General features: G+C 37.9%; 2 protein-coding genes across 18 annotated transcripts in view; one reads left to right on the top strand and one right to left on the bottom strand.

The window, feature by feature from the left end:
- Nucleotides 1-2,834: 2,834 nt before the first annotated feature.
- On the bottom strand, nt 2,835-7,585 carry LOC108631386 (synaptic vesicle glycoprotein 2B). The gene is made up of 11 exons (XM_018035236.2): nt 7,227-7,585; nt 6,919-7,140; nt 6,680-6,842; nt 6,493-6,614; nt 6,184-6,428; nt 5,956-6,101; nt 5,445-5,616; nt 5,261-5,375; nt 5,032-5,191; nt 4,836-4,963; nt 2,835-4,767 (listed from the first exon to the last, which is right to left on the bottom strand). The coding sequence occupies exons 1-11, from the start codon at nt 7,297-7,299 to the stop codon at nt 4,715-4,717; spliced, it is 1,599 nt and encodes a 532-aa protein (XP_017890725.1). The 5' UTR covers nt 7,300-7,585; the 3' UTR covers nt 2,835-4,714.
- A 4,214-nt stretch (nt 7,586-11,799) lies between these two features.
- The window catches only part of PIP5K59B (Phosphatidylinositol 4-phosphate 5-kinase 59B), a 30,342-nt gene continuing 18,896 nt past the window's right edge, over nt 11,800-23,245 (top strand). For 6 of the 17 annotated variants that reach the window (XM_018035281.2, XM_018035272.2, XM_018035280.2 and 3 more), the window contains exons 1-12: nt 11,801-12,285; nt 13,260-13,294; nt 14,736-14,864; nt 15,006-15,254; nt 15,431-15,583; nt 15,671-15,835; nt 15,924-16,139; nt 16,221-16,447; nt 16,543-16,678; nt 16,841-16,928; nt 20,667-20,729; nt 21,093-21,104. In XM_018035281.2, the coding sequence (XP_017890770.1) occupies nt 12,174-12,285; nt 13,260-13,294; nt 14,736-14,864; nt 15,006-15,254; nt 15,431-15,583; nt 15,671-15,835; nt 15,924-16,139; nt 16,221-16,447; nt 16,543-16,678; nt 16,841-16,928; nt 20,667-20,729; nt 21,093-21,104 (1,585 nt within the window). In that variant the 5' untranslated portion in view covers nt 11,801-12,173. Of the gene's footprint in view, nt 12,286-13,259; nt 13,295-14,735; nt 14,865-15,005; nt 15,255-15,430; nt 15,584-15,670; nt 15,836-15,923; nt 16,140-16,220; nt 16,448-16,542; nt 16,679-16,840; nt 16,929-20,666; nt 20,730-21,092; nt 21,105-23,245 lie in introns of all 17 variants that reach the window. The other 11 variants (XM_026818846.1, XM_026818841.1, XM_026818848.1 and 8 more) reach the window with 9 other exon arrangements.

Raw genomic sequence — 23,245 nt, 5'->3', positions numbered from 1 at the left:
GGTAAATACAATTTTTCTATAAATACATAAAATCCGTAGTCTGATCATTGCTATACTATTTCTTCCCATGCACAAGGTTACCAGTCAATTTGTTTTATTTTTTTAATTGAAACTCTTGTAAGAATTTTCTCCTTCAAGCGTAGCTTCAAGTTTCCGTAACAAGAACAATTATACCGTCGATTTACCTAGGTCGACTCGCGGGAGCATTAACTGTCGCTTACGATAATGATAGCCATGAGTTCAGCCTCAACCTTAGATCAAGGAAATGTTGCGCTTTATCGAACATGCGATTAATTATGTAATTGCAATCCGTGCACGCCTTTCAGCTTTAGGCTTTAAAATCCTTGCTCCGGGTTCTCCGCTTATCTCGTGCCTCGAGGAAGTCGCGCTTCGCATTCCCGTTACAGTCTTTTTGCTTTTGTTTCATCGTAGAAAAATAACAGATCGTTAAAGAAGCAGAACGGTACCATTCAATTAACCAGATAACAAATAGAAGGGAAAAAGGATCTAATAATTCAACGTCGCGCGGGAGCTTAATAGAAAAAGGCGTTGTCTATCCATCTTCCTCGAAATGCATTTTCGAACGCAACAACTGTGAACGACTAAACATTCGACGAATTGGTGGAATGTTCAACGACTGAGACGAATGCCGACTTCGCTTTTTCGATTCCCTGCTGTCGCCCTGTTCACGCTGAGACTGATTTTAAATGCTTCTGTAATCATCGTGTAGATAAACGTCAATTAAAACCATGAAGACCGTAGTTATTGCAAGAAGAACATAATTCGTTATTAAAATTTCTGTGTACAAAAAAATAAGAGAGCTGTAATATTGATACAAGGGAATAATTACATTTTTTTCATTTGTCTGCGCATTCGTTTACGGAAGGAAGTGACGCTAATTTTATCAATAGCGAATGAAGTTCTCGTATTCGCGGCACTATTATGGATTAAAGGGTAAACCCGGTACTAGGCTACGGTCGTTTGGCCGGAAGCCAGTCGTTTTACACCTTCCTCGTCCTTTCCCGAAGACATTCTTAGTTTCTCGTTCAGAGATTATTTCTTGCACCATTTTGACGCGAAACTGTCAAGTTTATTGTTTCCGTTTCTACGAAACCGAGCATAAAGAAAATCTTCGCGTAAGGTGGTCCATCTAAAGAAAAGTACAACTCTAATTGTACTCCTAAAACGCGTGAAGTATTACTTAGAAAAATATCTAAACCTCAACAATTTCATTTATAAGTAGACTGCAGATTTTATGGATTTATAGAAAAATTGGATATGCTGAAAATATAAAGAATGCATGTACTGTCATTATTTTTGTAGGATGAAAGAAATTTTAATTTATATTTCATTTCTTAAATTACAAGCGTCTTGTTTTACATAAAAATCCGCAGTTTATTTATAAATATTTTATAAAGTACGAGATTATGATGGCAAGCTGGTTCCACGAAACTAATCTTACGTTCTGCGGTTACGTCAGCAAATTACTCTGATCCGAGTCCTCCCACGATTTACGAACGATGCACCCAACTGTAGGCTACCGAACTATCCTTTTCGCCAACGGAGTATATAAGAGAGTTAACGGATAGGCGAATGATTCGAGAATTTTGCGGGAAAAGTTAACAGTATCAGGCCGATTCCGATGCGACTGACTGCTGCCGTTCGTACCCACGCCGTCTGTTTTATTTCTCGGTACGAAAGAACGATCGTGGTGAATAGCGACCGTGAAATCGCGATAAAACGTCTTCGTGTCCATGAATAATGATTTGAAAATCGTAGGCCCACCGACACTCCTCAGATCTTATTCACAAGTCATGGATTATTTTATTGTCTCGCCTTTTTATACTTGTTGATCCTAGTGTGAAATCACAGGTTAAATTGGCTTGATCATTTTGCATGGACATTCGATAGTTAATAATATAACGTAATATCAAAATATCAGTTCGTTCAAGGACTCAAGAGATTTTGCTTTAAATCAGAATGGAAAATTTAAATTACATTTTATTTCATTTCCTGAAACAATTTTCTTGTCCGTTTGGAATTCACCATGAAATACTGGATGATGATTATTTAAGGGAATATGATAAAAGGAAAAAGATAAAATCGGTATCGGGAAAGATATAGCAGCCTTGTAAAACAACGGAGTTGCTGTCCCTCACACCTTTTACGAAAGAGGACGTCATGACACGCTGTAAACCTAGTAACGTATGTACCAATGTGTCTTTCAGTATCCCGTTATATTGGAGTTCCAAATGCCAAAACTGATTCCACAAAATATTCGAATAGAAATTGGAGCAGTAAGAATTGCTCATATATACTAATTATGTACAAAATAATTCAAATTTACTGTTAATGTTCTGTAGAATGTAATTTTTGACATTTGAGGCTGCAGGTAAATACCATTGAAAAGCTGAAGGATACATCGGTACATTACTGGGTTTACAGCGTGCTATTACGAACTCCTTTGTTAAAGGTGTGAGGGACAGTAACCCCGATATTTCACGAGAGTTGTTCTATCTTTCCGTCTACTATACTAAGATGTTCTCGGACACGTGTCTGCCACACGTATCGATCCCGCAATTTGTCCGGAATGCTGTCTACCGTAGACGCCACCTTAAGTGCTTCTTACGTGGAACATCAAACGCAGAATATTCGAATTATAATCAATTTCCCTTCTACAGGTAGTTCCCTTCCTCCTGATATTATGTAGCACCTTTTAGACAAAATTATGCGTAATTGAAATACACTATGCACGAGTTTACTGACAATGAGTGCATCGCGTTTCTAAGACAATATTGGGAATCGGAAATTCAAGCGTGCTATGTTTACACAAGCGAATGGAGTGCAACTTTCCTATAGCAAGTAGCACATATTTTACTTCCATCTATCGAGTCCCGTTAATGAAATCAAGTACAATATACGATCAAGGATAGATGAATATTTATTGCTTGCCATAATATACAGAGTTTTTCACCAATAGTGCTAAAGTTAATTAAAAGATTATTTTTCATGACAAAACTAACTCGGACGTTTGCATGAAACGTTCTGGTAAAAGAAAATGGAATTTTATTTCATTTGTAAAGTTCACTATTTCTTTTGAATGAGGAATAATTTGCTGGTTAATTGTATCACAAATGCAGGAACACTCTGTATAAATCATAACAGGTTGATTACACTTTCAAATATTAATATGAATCAATTATGTAGGTAAGCAGGATGAAATTTGTGTAATTAAACTAATATGTTTCACACGATAACAAACACCTACTTTACACCGAATACGCATATAACATTAATTAGTTCTAAAATCTTCTGTTACTACAAATAACAATTACTTATAGTAGCACGCAACAGCATTTTGTTAATTAAGTAAATCTAAAAAACGTATCTTTAATAAAACATAAAATTATAGGTAACAATTTTCGAATTCTCAGATTTTAAAAATGTAACATTGGTACATATGTAACGTTTGTTTTCAAAAACAAGACAGATGTACTTCTTATGGTATGTCGTATAATTTTATCTGAATAATTTATCAATTACTTTTATATTTTGGTATCTCAAATAATTATCAAATTATGTCTAATTTGATACACGATAGTGAACAATGAGAAATAAAATGATACATATGTAGGTTTTCGGTCGGAGAGTTCATATTTAAAAAACAAAACGAGGTTTCATATGTAGTAACTTAATGCTTGAATTTTCAAATTTTTCAATCCGTGAACTGTGTATATCATCGTGAAGAAACGTCTGCGCGTTGCAATCTCTCCTTGACTTTCTCGTATTGTAATACCGGCGCAAACTTTTATGGACACGCGTAATTACTCGATCAGCATGTCCGCCGCGAGGGTGTCGAGATCCCGGGCGTGCGATAGCGCCTCGTCCACACGATACACGCCGTTCGAACGAGAAGAGCCCACTATGGATACGTGCTGGGGAATCGAGAAGAACGAGCATGTGGGTGAAGGCTGCGGCAGAGGGCTCTCCAGGATGTGTCGAAAGTGAAACCCAAGGCCCCTACGGACGGTTCGTGTAAGTGTAAGTGCTTACTTACTCGCGCACCGAGAAACGCCGCGGCGGGCGTTCGTCCTCGACGCGCTCGATCATCGTTTTAAATCGAGATCGATCTCCTCCTCCGGCTGAAAATGTGACCGTGAAGAGTGTCCGACTGGAAACACACCACCTTTCCATTGTGTAACGCCACCGCCGCTCCGCGCCGTCGTTCCTTCCTCTTGACTGTGTGTTGATTTTAAACGCGTGCTTTCTTGCTTCGATGAATCCCCTATTATTCTCTTGTTTTGCTCGTTTCGTTTTACTGACGTCGCTATTATGCCAAATGACGTGGATTTCTCAAGAACGAGATCTCGCGGTTCCTTTTGCCGATTTTCATTACGTTGAAATTGTTCAAGGATGAGTGCTATCCCTCGGTTTAACGTTGAAGAACGAGATTCGCGGGCTATCTCAGCCATAATCTATCATTGGTGGTCAAAGTACGTGGAAACTTTCCTTTCCCAATTTAATATCGTAATGCAGTCACGTATACATCTATTTCATCTCGCCATGTCTCGACCTTTGGTACTCTCTATCGTTTTTCATGTTTTCTTCAATGAGTTCACTAAAACTCTGATAGTTCCCAATCAAAAATCGCTTGGAGAATCCCAGTACGATTGGAAGTTAAATTGATTTGGTCGATTACGTAACGAGATTTTTCTTATTTCTTGTTCTTCTTGTTCATTGGTAGAAAACACGTTACGATCATGCAAACTGCAAGGGAGATAAAATTGTAATATTTTGGGAAAAAAGATTTCTGTTCGAGAAGATCGAAAGCTTACGTAGGACAAGACATGCCAATTGAATTATTGGTACGAAGCAGCCTTGGGCCAGTAAAATAGGGAAGAGTATGTTTCCAATCATTGATCCGATTCTCCCAATCGCCATTACTGTACTCACTGCAATTGTCCTAGATTCGAAAACGATTCAGAAATTTTTAACCACGATTTCGCAAACACCCTATGTATTGTGTTTTACCTTAGAGAAGTTGGAAATAAAATTACTGTTGCAGCAACGATGGTATTTAGAGTAGTATTTGATAATCCAACAAAGAAACTTGTCAGTATTAATGTGACCAATGTGCTGGTTGACCAGTACATACAAACTATGCACACGAATGCCATGCCGTAACAAATATCTGTTATAAAATAGCATTAAGGATATCATAAATCTCCTCATTATTAAAATGTTAATTATGAAAACTTACGTAATAAGACTTTATGGTTCAAGAAGTTTAGTGCATAACTAGCAAGGAGGAGAAGTGCACTTCCTGAAGCTGATACAATTAACGTCTTTGTATAAACAGATTCTTTCACGGTGATCTATAAAATACGAACAGTATGAAAAATGAAGATAAAACAGAAATGCGAGATATAGATAAATGGTCTCACATTCGTGCAAGTCACATTTTCCGATATAGTTGCGGAAATGTTTGTGACGGATGAGAGATCCAAGATTTCGCAAAACGTGGGCGCATACTTCGCTGTTAAATTGTAATTCGTGGGATCAAAGTTCTCCAGTATAGCGAAAAGTTGAGGTTGCCACAAACGAATTGTGTTCGTTCTGTAAAATAAGAATAAAAATTAATTATCAAATCAGTTATTGTATCTTTTGCCTCTTCTGAAGTTCCATAGTTCGTATTAGCGATTCACAAATTGTATCGAGAAAATTATGACGTCACGCAAGGCGTCGGTAAATGTGTAGTATTGACTTTTCTCGTTCTTACCTCGCATATTAACGCAATGTATTCATAGATAAGACAGATATTATCTGTAGATATATATAGCGACCCTAAGAAAGTAATAAATTTCGAATTTCCATTCCAACGGTTTTTTGATTGTGTTCCGTAGAGTTTCACGTAATATCATTATCTTAATGTGATGCCAGGACAAAAATACTCACATGTACATTGACCCAAATTGCATGAGAGTGACCAAAATAAGTTGAAGAAAATATGGGTAAAGGAAAATCGTTTTCTTATCCATTTTTCCATCCTGGTCGGAATCTGTCGATCCTTTCTTAAAAGCATCGTTTTCTAAGTGTTTTATCTTTGAAAGAACACATCTCGATTAATTTGATAGTCGAAATCTTGAGACATAGAAATCCAAAGAAGCTTTTCAAACTTCATACCGGATATTCTTCTGCAGGCTTTCCCGTATTGATTTTATAAATTATCTTAAAAACTTTCAACGCGTCGTCCATACGATCTTCCGACATAAGAAACTTCGGACTTTCCGGAAACATATACAAGCCGATAACACCAATAAATAGCGGTAAACTACAGATGGATAAAAAGATCCTCCAAGAATTGTAAACGAAAGCACCATCCCACAGAACGATAGACCAATTTTGGGGAATAATGATCCATGATAACACTAAAAAAGGTAGTGATGATAAACATTATCTTTACTTCAGTACTGTATTCGCACTATATCGCACCTGATGTCACAATATTTCCGAACGAAGTAGAAAAGCCTATGATTAATGGAATTTTTACTCTTCCTTTGACCCCATAAAATTCAGAAACATACGTCACCATAGAAGCATGTGGACCACTTATTCTACAAAAGAAAATTTGTTCCCAATTGTTCATTTCGAATTGACAATTAAAATATTATAAACTTACAGAAAACCACTGAGGAATTTGAAAAATGCAAGAGTCCAGAAATTCTGTGAGAATCCCGAGAGAACATTGCAAATGCCATCAGCTATATAGCCGTAAATAAAAACAGTCCTCCTACCCTTAACGTCAGCAATGTACCCCCATAAAAAACCACTAGATATCATTCCTAAAGGAATTAAATAATAAACTTTACAATTAAGCAAAAAACTATACTTCTATGTAAATAAGTAAGCACGACAGACCCATATATATGATGGCATTCAGAATGCCCTTTTGAGTAAACGTCATTTTTAAATCGCATTCAGCGGAAGGAAGAATAATGGCCACACTAGCAGTATCCATACTCGTTGCCCATGATACAGGAATAATCGCCAATAGGAGAAGATACTGAAATTTTCCATAACCAGCTGCCGCTATAGCCTTCTCAAAATTTGCCGCCTTCAAGTTTTGAGTTCTCTCGTTCGCTTAGCATATATTAAACAAAATACTTTGCCAAACATATACTTATACAAAAGGATGTATATTAAGATTGCTTGTATGAAAAACTCACTTGAATTTCTTTCAGTTTCTTCGATGCTTCTATCCGATAGTGTAATAACGCTAATTCTATTTTTTTGTGACATTTTTAAGTGATTCGCATGGGAAAACTCGAATCTTAACTAAATATTTGTCTGCTTAGGTCTACACGCGCATTCAACTATAGTATCACGTCGGAGATAGAAGAAGCAAGTGTAGCCGAAAACGTAATAATTAAACTGATGAAACTCAATTCGTTTTCATCGTAATGCCCCGCGCCATCAATTATACCCGCACTGTCTGTATTCTCCACAAACAATTTTATCTCTTATGCAAACTATCATCATTTATTATCAGCGCTGTCATCGCATCGAGCAGTCATATTTTAGATGAATTGGTCAATTGAATTGATAAATGCTATTCGTTTCGAAAAAGAATGTGTCAGTAGTATCTACTTATGTTAACTAATTAATCCATATTAATTATTTTAATAATATGTGTACTGTATTTGAGTGTAACTACGATAAGAGCGATGTAAGCGTGTAACTGAGATGCAGTACAGTATATTAATTGATAAATCCATATAATATGTATGTATACGTTCACAGTTATCTGTGTAAAACTATCTGACTCATGCAACTACGATATGGTCGATAAATGACCCGTTCTCATTTAGAAAATGTACCTTAAAAATTCAAATATCGAACCGTTCTTCGATAGTGATTAGATTAATCAAGTCAATATCAAACTCTTATTTCACATTTTCATCGCGTATTCGTTCAGGGTATATCATTTCATCGTGAACAGAAATTTTTTCTGTAACCTTGAACAATGATTTCGACAGACTCTCTTCGTCTCTCTTTATCCATATACTTTGCAAAATATGACGAAGATCAACCGCGTGATCTCGTAAATCATAGATCTCGTAAAACATATCGTAAGGCAGCAAAAACAGCGAACAGCGAGCATCAGATAAGTGTACGTACATATGTATGCGGAATGAAATCAGTAGAGGATCTTGATACCCACTAATTACAAATCTTGATCGAGACTCATGCGGTCAGAGAGTCAAATACTTTCGGAAATTAATTTCATCGAGCTGAGAGAAGCTTAAAACGAGAAAGACGCATTGTTAACAGTAATTAGCATTGCCATTGGTTAACATCATGATTAACGATCAACAAATTGTGGCTATTTCCCTTAACCCGCATGTTGCACGCTTCGCGTACTTTGACAACAGCTTTTGTTTCTTTGTCTTGTATTCCGATACAGGAAATATCATGTCCACCCTGACCTTACGATACCTATGACCGGATACTCGTTGAAAACGATCGAAGCTCCAGCGTAGATAACGTCCATTGTTTTCGCTGAAACCCGGACTTAAAGGGCCTTACCAGTGTAATCGCCTAAAATTTAGGTCATTTTTGAGAATTTTTTTTACAGTTATTACAGTTTTCATCCAATCAAGAATATCCTACGTCGTTCAACAATAAAGCATGTCTAGATCACATTGTGAAATTGCTTCTCAAATATAATTAATATCTTCCAATGTTAAAATACCACACAAATCAAACGCAAATCATATAGTTGGTATATTCCCAATTACTTTCAAAACGGTACCTAAGTCTTACCGGTATCTATTTAGTCAATAGCACTTAAAGTCAGACAAGTCTGCTTCGTTCGAATCCCATGCAATTATCGACGGATGTTATTGACTGAAAATCTGATAATCGACTAATGAAACTTTCGTATCGCCGTGATACGAACAACATTATGTGGATAGACTGTTCAGTAATTAGAACGCAGGTTTCTGTTTTCTACAAATATTTATTCAAATATAATCAATAGCTTATTATTTACGATCTCTACATCGAGTAGAACATATATTGGAACGAAATCGTCCGTTTGACTTCCGGTTGGCTCTGTCGGATGGATGTTCGATCGTCTTTGCGTCATATGGTACCGGAAGACGGTGGTAGATTGTCAGTCGCGAGCCGTCGTTGATTCTCCTTCATTCGGTTTACGCTATACTCTTGGCTAGCCTCCTTCGCCTGTCGATACTCCATTGAACGCATGTACTCTGACACCTTGACCGCGAAAGAGGAAAAAGAGTTACAAGGTCAGGCCATATTACGAAAACACGAAGTTCGTTTCACCGGAATAATTAGGTGAAGTTCTCTGTTTTTAAGAAGTTGGTGTTGCGTGGCTGGTGACCTGCTTCTTAGGCTGCTCTAAAAACATGATGGGACCCTCGATACATGTATCATAATTCTAAAGGAAACACTACGTTCGCGAGCTTTTCACTATACCAATTAAGGTCACCGTTGATTAGTCCATTTAAATATCGACGGCTGATCTCGTAACAGTGCATATGAGAATATTAGAACACGCTGCTTAATTCGAACAGGCAGAAATACGTTCGATCGGGGGCACAGGAAACGCTAAACCCCCTTTCCGTTTCTTTTCTTTTCCTTTCGCGCGTAACGTGGACGCGATACACGTGTACATACACACGTACACGAGTATTATCGCGTTGCTCTCTTCAATTCGCATACTCGCCATTTAGCCGCGGTTGGAAATGGTTTCTGTTATTCGACGGCGCGCGTTTGATTTCGATCTAATGTTTGCGATCTTTCCGGCATCGGAGTTAGCGGGATTCGTAGCGGTAAAGGACGATTAATATAAGCAGAAATCGCACCGCGCGTCGGAATAATCGATTTTTATTATGAGAAACTCGGCCATCAGGGATGAGGATGCGTGGGTTCGATCCACACAGAGATTAATATTGACCGGTGAACATTCTAATAATTGAAAATTAATCGATTTACCCCTGGAGCGAACTGCACTACATCGTATTTTATTATGGAACGTTTAAACAATTTCAGATTTTTGTTATTGTGAATTCAAAGATCGATTTACTGATTCATTTCACGAAGGAATCACATCTTCTGTTTTCTACTGCCAATTAAAATCGAAAGCGATGTTTGATATCGTGTAAACCAGATGAAATTCGATGTCATACGCGTGTCGTTACGCGCATCGTGAAATTGTTATTAATCGCTGCATCGCGGAAGCGATACAAAATAAATTGTAGTTTCAATATGCATGTACTGCATGATATAAACATCCGGTATTTGAACACGCATCAGCGGTGCAACTACATTCGGGCGCGATAGATTTTACGCAGGGACGGGTAGCAAGGTGCAGGTGAAAATGGCGCGGAACTCGAAAAAAAGGTTCCGTCGAACGGGATGATAATTAATTGTACATTGCCCGCCATAAATCTTGGCCGCCTGGCCGCGCATTAAGCGAAACCTTTTATGTGAAACACTTTACACGATCAATGTGCTCCCTAATGAGCGGACTCGACGCGATGAATTAATGACATCGGGCGTTAGCGAGTCATTCCGATGCCGTGGCTTGCCAACAATTAAATCGAACGATGATTCATAACTTATCTAAATCTGCGTGGCGCGGTGTATTAACGTGTTCCCTCTGTAACCTGGCATTTTTTTTTTTAAACTGCAGTGATTAATCGGCTTTATATAGGTACGATGATTGCATTACGGAAAATAAAGAAGGGTAATTTTGTATGATTTGTAATGGAACGAATAGTAACCTCTCTCTCATAGTTCATGTGACCCTTAAATATTCCAACTGAAATTATACCAATGATGGTCAATAGGATTGCTCTTTGTATTTGAATCTTGTCAAACCACTTAAATTTAACCATGATACAACTGGAATAGATAAAGATAAGTGAGATTTATTATATTATAATTTATTTGTACAGATGTTGTGAAGATCCTTACTTTTATAAACATCGCTACATATATTTAATACTGAACGTAGTGTGCGGTTATCAAGGTAAAAATTAATTGCACGACGACTTAGAATTTATATTATCATCGCATCGTTGAATGCAGATCGCAATCGACTTCGTGATCAACGCTGACTACAATGCTGTATTCACTCTTATAAATTTAGAAGCATGAGTATACGGATGCATTGTATGTGTAATATGCATTTTTAAGTTAAACGTTTGTTGAATACTCCTCGGAAAATATAAAGTGTAAAAGGAAACACTTGAAGGTAATAAGAAAATGACATAAGATTGATGTATTAATTTTAATCCTACATGCTTGAAAATTTGATCGCAACCTATATACAGTGCTGTTCAACACTCGTGTTCATTGATAAACCCGAGCCATAGAAACGTCGGTTACATAACACTACGTTTCGTCATTGGCTTTCTATATATATATATATATGTATATTTGTTTTTATTCCATTCATGAGATAATCTCTATTTCAAGCCAGATACGGCTATCGAGTCATATTCATGTTCTTCCGGTAAGAATGACTTTTCAAACCACTGGATATCGACCGCGGGAAAATCATTCCATACAAAAAACTGACTTCAAACTTAACGTCCTTGATAATTACTTCTACATACTTTAGTCGTACTAGTCTTTTCGAACTGCCTAATTACGAACATTTAAATGTAGGAAGGAATGTGTGCGCGATAACGAAAATGAGCGCGACTACTTTGGTGGCGCCACTAAAGGCGCCTAATTCCAGAGTGTCATCGCCAGGTGGCGAATAAGTCAGAGCAAGATGGCGTCCGGTCAATAGACGAATAGCAGGGAGGCCGAAGGCGCTCTCGAGGTTCGTGGGTGTTCTCAGCCCGGAGCTGGAGAGGCTTTGAGGCCGCGTGTATCATTGACGTTTTTTTTCCTCTCTCCACCGTGGTGAAACGGTTAAACACGCGAACGTGTGAACGAAGGAGATAATGTTCCGTAAGGGAGTACGCGTTACGTGCGCGTCGGCCTGAACGCGGCGTGTTTCTCGAGCTTAAAAGATGCTGCCGTGCAAAGCGACGAAAGAGGAGGCGCCTTCGCGAAACTGTCAGGAAGATCGTCTTCGTCGTACGTGAGTCAGTGCGCGCTCGGTGGATCGAAAGAAGGCACGTACGTACAAAATGGCTTCGGGCGACAATGTGGATGTGATCGAGGTGGTCGAAACGAGCTTCACCAGCCCATCACAAGCAACGGAAGATCATCTCAAACCGGAACAGTCCGCGGACGAGGACAGTGAGTAGTACCCCTTATCCTCACGTTTCGAATGTTTTTTTATTTCGTACCAAATGTCACGGACCTAACCTACTGAGACAACGCGATCCTGATGCCTGTGTGCGTAACATCGTGCCTCGCGGTCATAGTTTAGGATTCGCACCGTCCAGACGTCGTGACAGAGACAGGCATGATCGATCGATTCTGGCCGATCGGATTTTCGTTTTGCTCTCGCATGCCCGCGTTATGCACCGTTCTCCGTTAAGTCGACAACTAGACAGACCAGCGTATATGTACACTCTTTCAGGGCTAGGCTGCTCGTAATCTAATTCACTATTTGACAGCTGATGGGTGTCACCCGTCGCGTCGCGCCGTTCGTCTCATAGCGGCATCCTCATAGAACACGTACGAGGAACTCTTTTCTTTCGACTATTTCTCCTTCGTTTCATTCATCAATTTATGAATTAATAGGTCATAAGTAGTTGACACGTATGACACGTACGAAACGTACTTTTTATTTCTTCTTCCACGACATTTCTTTTTTATCGTATTAAACAATGAGACGAGGTCCTCCAAAAATAACATCGTTACGAATGTGAATGAACCTCGCCGAATCTTCGGAGTCGAGTCGAATGTCTGTGCGAAACAAAGCAGGAACAGGAATGAAAGGAAGCCTCGGATGAGGGCTGAAATTCCGTAATAGCTAACGGTATCGAGAGTTACGTGCGTCAATAGTGAATTCATATTGCAATCAGCCTGTGCACGACTTTCGTTTTTGAACTCGGTTAACGTTCCACTTTCTCACTTCTTTCCCGAAGTGCATTCGATTGACTTGACAGATCGTCCTACGAGCGCGCGATTCTTTTATCACGCACGTAAGTATGCGAGTACGGGACTTTCTTTGACGCCGACGTAACGTATATGGCTGTATTGAGACTCGATTGTTACGTGACCTTATTTCCTGTAACAAATACCTTGTTTTCGATATGTTACAGATAAATCCACAGGGGATAAGGTGACAGCGTTTGACGTAAGTAAAAAGTATATACAATTTATATGCTTATATATGTCCGCCCTCGTTATATGCGATAACACACGAGAAGAGTCGATTCTTCTTTTATGCTGTTGCTCATTGTATGTAGATGTATCGACACTTGCACGCTCTGACTCAGTACGCGTTGAACGAAAGAAAAAGATAACAAATAAACAGTGGTACGTAGGCAACATTATCAAAATTCTCGAGGCTACTCCCGACGTATCGTTCCTCCATTCCAATGCTGTATTTACTTACGAACTTGAGAAAATATTATTGGAATATTGCGTGCGTTCAAAGTTATGTACACCTGCGCTTTCGATATTTATGTAATGCACGTTGCATTTAACATATTCACTGTCACCAAAAAAGTAGTATCTTGCGCATACTTATGCATAGTGTCGTATAACTTATATGTACATGTATGTATAAGTACGTGATGCTTATACCGTATCAATAATGACTTCGGCAGAGAATATGTCAAACGCTCGCACGTGCACTTCATTTTAAAACAAAAAGAAGAATCACATCATAGGAGCGACATTACCACACGCGAAACGATACTTCACGGAGGTGAACGTTATGTAAGAAAAATCCGCGCTATCTTCTCGTTGGGTATACATTTTCACACGTTTACTCCGGACGAAACCATCGCTGCACTCAATACGTCAATCGTATCGCATCTCCTGACGCGTTTGATTGATCGAAGATTGACTTCTTGTTCGATTCCTTTATAATACAGAATGAATAATACAAGAATGAAACCATTAAATATTTTCTGTTTTAGTCATCGGATAAAAAAAATAAGTTATGTAATCTTTCGTAGTACATGGTTTAAAATATAAAATTTATTGCTATGTAATATATTCGATGACTTATAATAGTTTCGCGGATAAACTCTGTAAGGGGTTGTCCATTACTCATTCAGTTCTTATTTAAAGATGCTGATTAACAACATGATTCTATTTTCGCACCGACTAGTGTTAATTGGTCTATCATCAATATATGTTCCAACGAAGCTCGAAATCACGCGATCGTGTTTATCGCGAATGAACATTTGTACTGGCTTAAATTAAAGATTTTCTGGGAAAAACGCGCGTGCACGTTCCGACAATTGACGCACCGATTCGAAATGGCTATGAATGCGAGCGACAACGCGCTACCATTCCTCAAAGGGAGATGTATTCGTATCGAGTTTCTACAAACACGAATAGTTGTGTAATTATTCATTCATATGACGCATGTTGCTTCTTCGGTATTTCGCGTCTTTACAAACAATAAACATGTTATCGAAACACAATTCTGAGCCAGAGTTAGGTGAAATTTGAAGTATAGTTCCGCAGGCAACGCACGCGAAATTTCACTTGGTAAATTGATACGCTGATATGCTTCGCGACGATACTCAAGAGACTGCAATAGTTCGATACATTATTTACAGATCTCGGTGAATCAACATGGTACCGCTGGACTCAAAACCCCTGTGGGGGTGTCGAGGAACAAATCGGAGCGAGAGAGAAAGATCGGCCACAGACGAGTTGGAGTGGGAGGTGAAATCACGTACAAAAAGGTGTGTTACACAGAGAAATTCTATAACATTTTACTGTTATGTAGAATCTCAATAATGAGCATCGGAACCATCTAAACTATATAATTGTTATAACATAGCCAAATGAAATAAATTATCATCGCCGTGCTATGACTTGTTCAGATCCAAACGACACAAATCATGGGATCGATCCAGTTAGGCATTCAACACGCGGTGGGCGGTTTGGCTAGTAAACCAGAACGTGATTTACTGATGCAAGACTTTATGACAGTGGAGACGACGAATTTCCCGAGCGAGGGATCCAATCACACACCGGCCCATCATTTTTCCGAGTTTAAGTTCAAGAATTACGCACCCATTGCATTTCGTTACTTTCGGGATCTCTTTGGTATTCAACCGGACGACTTCTTAGTAAGTAAAGACGGTTCCAAGCGCGATCGCGTTTTCTTCCTTCTCTTCTTTTTGAACCCCGGAAGAGTTACGACGGAGCACGACGATCTCAAATTCCTTACATTTCTCCCCGGCCCGCCGCGTTTTTTCGCTTGCTAATCACCGTCCATCTAACGACACTCCACTTGGATATTCAGATGTCGATGTGTAGCGCTCCATTACGCGAATTATCGAACCCCGGAGCTAGTGGAAGTATCTTTTATCTAACAGATGATGACGAGTTCATCATAAAGACTGTACAACACAAAGAAGGAGAGTTCTTGCAGACGCTTCTTCCAGGATATTATATGGTACGACTGATGCCTTTTTAAGTACATCATAGATTTATGTTAGTCGGATCGGAAAGTATAATTTTTTCGAATAATTTTTTTTTACAGAATTTAAATCAGAATCCAAGAACGTTATTGCCAAAATTTTTTGGGTTGTATTGTTACCGATGTAATAGTAAAAATGTTAGATTAGTGGCTATGAATAATCTTCTGCCCTCATCGGTAAAGTTGCACCAAAAGTACGACTTAAAAGGATCGACATACAAAAGGAAGGTATGGAATCTTGTGATATTTATTGTGATACCTTCAGGAAAATATCTTTGTTTTATGAATACAAGAGCTGTACTTTCTGCATTCTTAGGCATCGAAATCGGAAAGATCCAAGTCGTCTCCAACATACAAAGATTTAGATTTCATGGAGCATCACCCGGAAGGCATTTTTCTCGAGGCGGATACATACAGTGCACTGGTTAAAACTATTCAGAGAGATTGTCGGGTGTTGGAAAGCTTTAAAATTATGGATTACTCTTTACTCGTTGGTATTCACAACCTCGATCAGGCTGCGAGAGAAAAGGCGGTAAGTGTCAGTATAGTAGAAATAAAAGCATGTCATACTTCAATAAACAAAGAAATATAAACAAATAATTCTGTATCATAGCAGGAACAAAGATTATCAGCAAGCGCGGAGGAGGAAGTCGGGGAATTCGGAGGTGAGAGTGCAGGATTTGTTCAAGCGGAAAGGGGACGGGAACGGGAGGACAGAATAGGCGCGAGTGCTTTGAACCGGTCGCGGAGCATAAACCGACAAAGGTTGGTCGCGCACAGTACCGCTATGGAGAGTATTCAGGCTGAAAGCGAGCCAATAGACGAGGAGGATGACGTACCGTGAGTATTGTATTTTCGTTGCATCATGAACCACGAATGTATGCAAAAAAGGCGGTCTTAATAACATGATTTTTAATCGTGTTTCGTGTTCCCAGCAGTCCAGGTGGCATTCCAGCACGCAACGCTCGTGGCGAACGCTTGTTACTCTTCCTTGGTGTTATTGACATTTTGCAAAGTTACAGACTCAAGAAGAAGCTCGAGCATACGTGGAAGTCGATGATACACGACGGTGTAAGTTCTATTAATGTCGTATTAGTCTTCATTATATATTTTTGTCTGTCGTATTGTACTAGATTGTATTTTTCGAAAGATGCGATTGTTATTATATGTATATCATATTGTGCTGTGAAGCAATCATTTTTAAAAGACATGATTACTATTGTTTGTTTACAGGACACCGTGTCCGTACATCGACCAGGGTTTTACGCGCAACGTTTTCAAGACTTCATGGCGAAGACAGTATTCAAGAAGATACCATCACGTAAGTACCACCCTAATCAGCCTCTTCTAACAAACTTGACATCAATGTTAGCACTGAACAAGGCTCATTCCTAATTTGTAAGCGATTTTTTAATCCGTTACTTATCGTTTATAATTTTTGGGTTGTTTAAAAGTATATCGACTGACATTTCGTCTAGTGTCATGCCAAAACGACTTGGCTATATCTCAGTTATGAAGTATTAAAAGTACAAGAAAAAACTTCTAGGCTCTAAGTAGAGTAGATGTTATAACGACAAGTATTTTTATTGCCAGCTGATCGTGATTAATCATATATTTCTGTTTATAGTAATAGCAAGTAATTACTGTGATTCAACAATATTACATATATATACATATATATGATGTAATGTTAACGCATAGTATCTTTTACAAAAGAGAAAAACGAAAAAAGTGAGAGAATCTTTAAGACACATTTTAATCGTATGGATAGGAAAATGGGGTAGACGAGAGTTTGAAAAAATTGCAAATGATAAACCGCTCAAAAAAAGAAAAAAGCATACGGTACTTACATAATAAACGTGCATCTGCCATTTAAGATTAAGTAGCGACGTAATGATCAACTTGTTTAAGGTTCCAGATTGTATAGTGCCGTAAGCTACGAGCTAGAATTACATACATATATATTTTTTAGCTTTCTTACCATATAACCGTTATCACCGAAGCGTCCCGCGGCTCATTTATTCGATTCAATGGTACATTATTTTATTTATTCGCGAAGCATGTCAGATTTAATTATCACATCACATTATCAGCAGGTCATTGGATTTTGTGAACCTCGAATTCCATTGATTCCATTCGCATTTATATTATTACTCTTTTTCACGAGTTTTATTTTCTATTTCTATTTCCAATGTTGGAAAGAATATTCGAAGCAAGAATGAATAAATATCAGTTGCTTTTTTATCATACCATTTATCACTGACAAATTTAGCCGTCCAGAAATATTCTAATACTCGTAATAGTGACTTAAAGTAATTAAGTGACTGCAGAGAATGCGATAAATGCTGTGCGGATATCCGAAAACTATGCACGCACTGATTGTGCATCATATCGAGTGCTTAGGAGATACACGTTCCTAGAAAAACTAAATTTCATTTGGAATTCTGGTTTTATCTACTCGCGCAATATGTATAATGATATTTATTGAATCTGTTTGGCAATCCCGTCGACGATTTTTCGGATACCTGCATTTCCTTAATAATCAACACTATCGATCGAATCAATCCTGGGTTTCTTGCGTCTCACAATCAGTTAATCACCTTTGGGATTTTGTATTGTAGTGTAACTAATTGCTAACACTGTACACATTTTTTTAATGTTATTTTACCATTCATCACTTTTACCATTTGTTTTCATTTTGTTGTTTTCCATATTCGATCTCATGGTTCTATTTGCATTTTGTTTCGAATTTTTTTTTATCTTGAGATGTTTAGTCAAAAATTGAACAGAAGCACAAAAAGTAACCAGTCCACTGGTGTCCACATACATAGCTGAGTATTTTATTGCCAGTGATCTCGTTAATATATCAAGCACGAGTTTGCTAAGTAACGCACGAAATGTTATATCGTAAGCATCTCGAGAAGCACGAAGTAGCTATACATTAAAATCGTGTATAAAGGAAAACGGGTCAATAATATGACGTAAGGTTTCTATGAGAGACGCATTATATTGTAAATGTTCCGTAACGTTTCGCTGATGGAAACGTAGCCGTCCCACGTGCACACAGAATTTTGTGATTTTCAATCAATTTCTCCATCGTCAAAGTTCCTTTGATCGTTTGATGCCGAGTATGAAAGTGCCAAAGTTTTTTGTGAAACCGTTTGCTCGTGTTCCTGGTACCTAGGGTACGGTGCATTAACTGGCTCGCGATCACAGAGGATTTTACTTTAACGAACACGCGAAAGAGCAATCATTGACGATCAGCTGAAACTTGTTATCGAAACAATGTCATAGATCGCGCAGAATCTTATTTTAACAAATTCAATCGGGCTCAATTCTCGTAATACAAGCTGTGATATTTACCAATGGCGTACAGTTCCAAAATAAGTGGTCAGCAATTTTTATACACTCATACTGAAACTGTTTTTGAAAGCCTGTTGGAAAATCATGAATGATTTTGTGCGATTTATAGCGAGTGTAGAAAAATCTTCACGACGTGTACAGTCTAATATATTTTGGCAAAGCTAGTTAGTACGGCATGGATGTGTAAGAGAGGGTATACGAGAGAGAACGAGAGATAGTGTGAGGGAGAGATAGAAGGAAATGGTAGAAGTAGATACACATTCTTCTTTATTGTGAAAATATTCAGCTATCGGTTCGACGTGGACACCAATGTACATATTTATATATTTTGCAATAAACATTTTCGCTGTTTACAACTTCATTTCATTTATAAAGCCTACCCGTTACACATTACATTTTTTGTTTCATTTTCTTTGACCACCATTCATATCTTCCCACTGATACATATGTACTTCATTACTAATTAAAATATTCCTGCCATCACTAATCACTATCACAACTACTATAACTGCTACTGCTACATATATCACATTCGAAATATTATTCTCATCTATTGTCATTCCCCAAGTTTCCCTTACGTAGCCACGAGCTCATCAAGTTTCGTTTTCTGCACCATATCGTCGCGTTACACTTTATGTACTGTCTTAAATAGCGTATCATGCGATGTGTTTGTCGTTTGTGTTATAACGTATGTTTGTTTGGGTTTTAATCACCAACCTGTTCGTGTTACCTGTACTTTGCCATGCGATTATCAAAGTACTTAATGAATCCCGGAATTGATCAAAGACTAAAGATCGACGGAACGATTTTTTATCAGTCCATCCATTATCCCTTTTTTTTACACGCCCTAAAAACTCTTCTGTCCTTCGTTTTTCAATACATTCGTCGTTGAAACGAAGCGATCACTCATTTGATTAAGTTATGTTACCTTTCGCGTTTTCATTCAGACAACATTTTTTTATGTTGGAATCTGGGTTATTCGAATGACTGTAAAGAATCGTTATCTCCAAATTAGTGGCGTTATACTTTTTAAAAATCACCTCAGTCAGCTATTATAAATAAATTAAGAGTTAATCAAGATCAAAAAAATTACGTCTAATCTGATTATTAATGTAAGTATTTGGGCTTATAATAAAACTAGTATAATTCTTGAGGAAACGTGTTAGCGAGACTAATGAGATACCTTGTAAAATAAAGAACAAAACATACTTCTCGAGTTTTTACGATTCAGATCCAGGTCGGCATTCCGCGATGAAAATTATACGAGATCAAAGATACGAATAATCGAGGTTCCATTTTAAATAATGCGATTTCTCTAAAACCGATCGTTGAAAGGTAAAGCTGCTCCTACCAGGATAATATACATATAACAAAGGGTACACCATACCTTATTTGATCATTTATGCGATCATGAATGATACGTATTTTATTTTTTGACCGTCGCTTTTCTCTTTCTCTCTGTCTCTTATCTTCTATCTTGAGGCAAGAACGTACCCCCGCTTTCCTTTGTGTTGCTAATCTTTTTTTTATTCTCGGCAGTCCCTATGATCTATCGATCGTTTAATAATCCGGTATATATAAAAGAGTTAGCTAAATGTTGATGTTTTTGTGTCCCGTGCACTTCTTTCCGTGTCGACCCCCAATGAACCTGATCTGACCTGCTACCGATCGAAACTCGAAAATCGAATACCAAAAGTGGACCTGCCTGAGATTAAGGGGAATCATCGCAAATTCCGTAACCTCGTCACCAGCTACATAGGTAACTTTGTCTGTCTGTTCGTCCATCTATCTGTCCATTTTGTATGGTTGTACGTATGTTCGTCTTTTATTTTTTCTCGTGTTTCTATTTCCTCCTAAATTTATTTTCGTTCTCTTTAAGAAAATGAAGAAAGAACGTTGACATCGTTTTATCTGCTTGTATGCGTAAACATACTTTATAAAACCGATTTGATTTTTTGCGACGAGTCATTTGTTTTAATCACTGTGTTGCTGTATTCTCTTTATGCATTTCTTTTTTTCTGTTTCTCGTTTTACTTTTTTTTTCCTCTGACCTTTCTACTAATCATGAACTTCTTTCAATGTGCATCAACTAATTAGCTTTTCTGTTTTTTGGCAAATACAGTCTTTGCTCAAAGTGAGTTTTTCTCCATCGAATTCAAGTAGCCAAAGATTACGTAGAGTTTGTTGAGTGAACTGTCTTTTCTATCGTATAGCATGGAATCCCTTTTATACCAATTGTAATTGTAGATGTAAAATATGTATGTTATATGCACATACACTTGTAAGTACCAAGAAGAAGAAGAATGCTTCTTTGCGATGATATATTTTTTTATTCTGACAACTTCTAATCCGAATGCAATAGGAATTGAATGAGACTGTGTGTAAGTGTATGTAACTGTTATTTTCTCCCTTAAGTATTGTACATAAAATCTTTTCACACGTGTTGTTTGAAGTTGATTTTCACCTTTTGTATATCTTTTATCTCTCCAGTATTCTGCCAACAGAATCTCACTTTTTCTTTTAAAAGAAACGTCCCCTAATTTAAAAATTTGTACCTGAGGGTCACATCTTGCAACGCTTGTTTAATTATCTTTCTCACCTAACTCCAGCCTAACTTTCCACTGTGCGTATGCAATAATATAAGTCTGAACACACGTACGAATGGTTGGTTATGCAAATGTAATTTTAGATGTTTGCATTCCCCAGTTTTCACATACGTATTGTATGTTCCAAGTGTACTCTGAATATTTTTACCCCGACATAATAATACGTATGAATCGTAAATCTGATCGCAGTATATTTTCCTACGTCGAATTTGCAATCTCGCAAAATAGCAGCAGAAAAAAATATCGGAGTACAAGATCGTATAAAGAAGAGATCAGGTCTTACCGATTTTCTCTCATGCTTCTGTGATGCGCATCGTGAATTCTGTATGCCTGGTTCGAAACTTCTCTCTCTTGGTCCTACTATCACTTTCTCGCACTTGTCTTTTTCTCTACTTTTTTTCAAAGTACAATACCTACGTTCACAATTTTTCAAGTACACCAAGTAATTACCCAACTCTTGATCGATGACCCTATTTTTTCCCTGCGCGAAACTAGGTCAACCTCCTCTTGAAAGACGTACCTGAAGAAACCAATACCCGATCCCGCTCAATCGTGTCCGAATTTTTAATATTGCACCACCGATCTAGATTACGATTTTTGCTAGAAATATTTTTGCCTAATGATTGCGCACACGTATTCGCACATATGCCCCGTTGACTCTGACTTGAGCCCAGCAATGAAGCACAATTTTTATTACCCTATAATGCCCTAATGTGTGAAAGGTAGGGAAACAGAGTTAATCGCGTCTCTACAAATTTTATTTTTAATTAAATACGAAAGAAAATGAAATCAACTAGAAGGAAATTCATTTAATGATGTTTATAATTAGAATATGGAGTCTATGCATTTAGAAATTGAATAATATGCATTTACCGATTATTTTTGAAGGGTAAGAGAGATCTAAATTTAGATTTCATTTTACACAAAAATCTGAAGCTTACTCACATAATAGAAGCGATTGTAATTGCGTGTGTTAACTCTGCTGTTTATTTTCCCTCCCACATTAGGATAACTTTTCACAGATCCGTAGCATTATCGAGGCTCGTGCTAGATAACCATGCGTTATCCGGATTCTAATCAGACCTGAACTCACACCATACTGCGATATACAGTCTGATGAAAAACCTATACTTGCAGTAGCCGTGTTCTCGCGTATTCCAGCAATTGCATAGAAATGATTGCGAACGAATGTCTGTTCGTCTGAGCAGATCACTATAGGGTGTCCATATGTACAGAGACATGTTCAAACAAGAGAATACATAGCGTGTATCAACAAGCGTCGCAGATGATGGTAATTCTGTGGAATTTAATGAGAAATCATCTCTCTCGCGTGCTTGATACAATTGCGCGAGAGAACAATAGAAAGCTTTCGGTGTTGTGTCAGCTTCACCTGTACCTATTTAACGATTATACATTAAACGTCGAGAAAATTGGATGGTCACGAGGTGATCGCAGTAGTAGTAATCTTGCAATCCCTGCCCGGTAACGTAGAGAAATCAAAGAAGCGTAGCTCCAAACGATGGAGAAGAAATTATTAGATATAGTCGTAGCAGACAGTGCTGTAGCGAGGATACATACAATTAGAAGTTTGGTAAAAAGAAAATAATTCCCCTAATTAGATGATAAAATGTGATATGACAAGTTAAAGTTTTAAGGGATCTTACCAGTG

The sequence above is a fragment of the Ceratina calcarata genome, unplaced genomic scaffold (genome assembly GCF_001652005.2).
Source record: "Ceratina calcarata isolate Rehan_Ccalc_2016 unplaced genomic scaffold, ASM165200v1 scaffold9, whole genome shotgun sequence".
Classification (NCBI taxonomy): Eukaryota; Metazoa; Arthropoda; class Insecta; order Hymenoptera; family Apidae; genus Ceratina; species Ceratina calcarata.
This window is presented reverse-complemented; position numbering and strand designations above follow the sequence as displayed.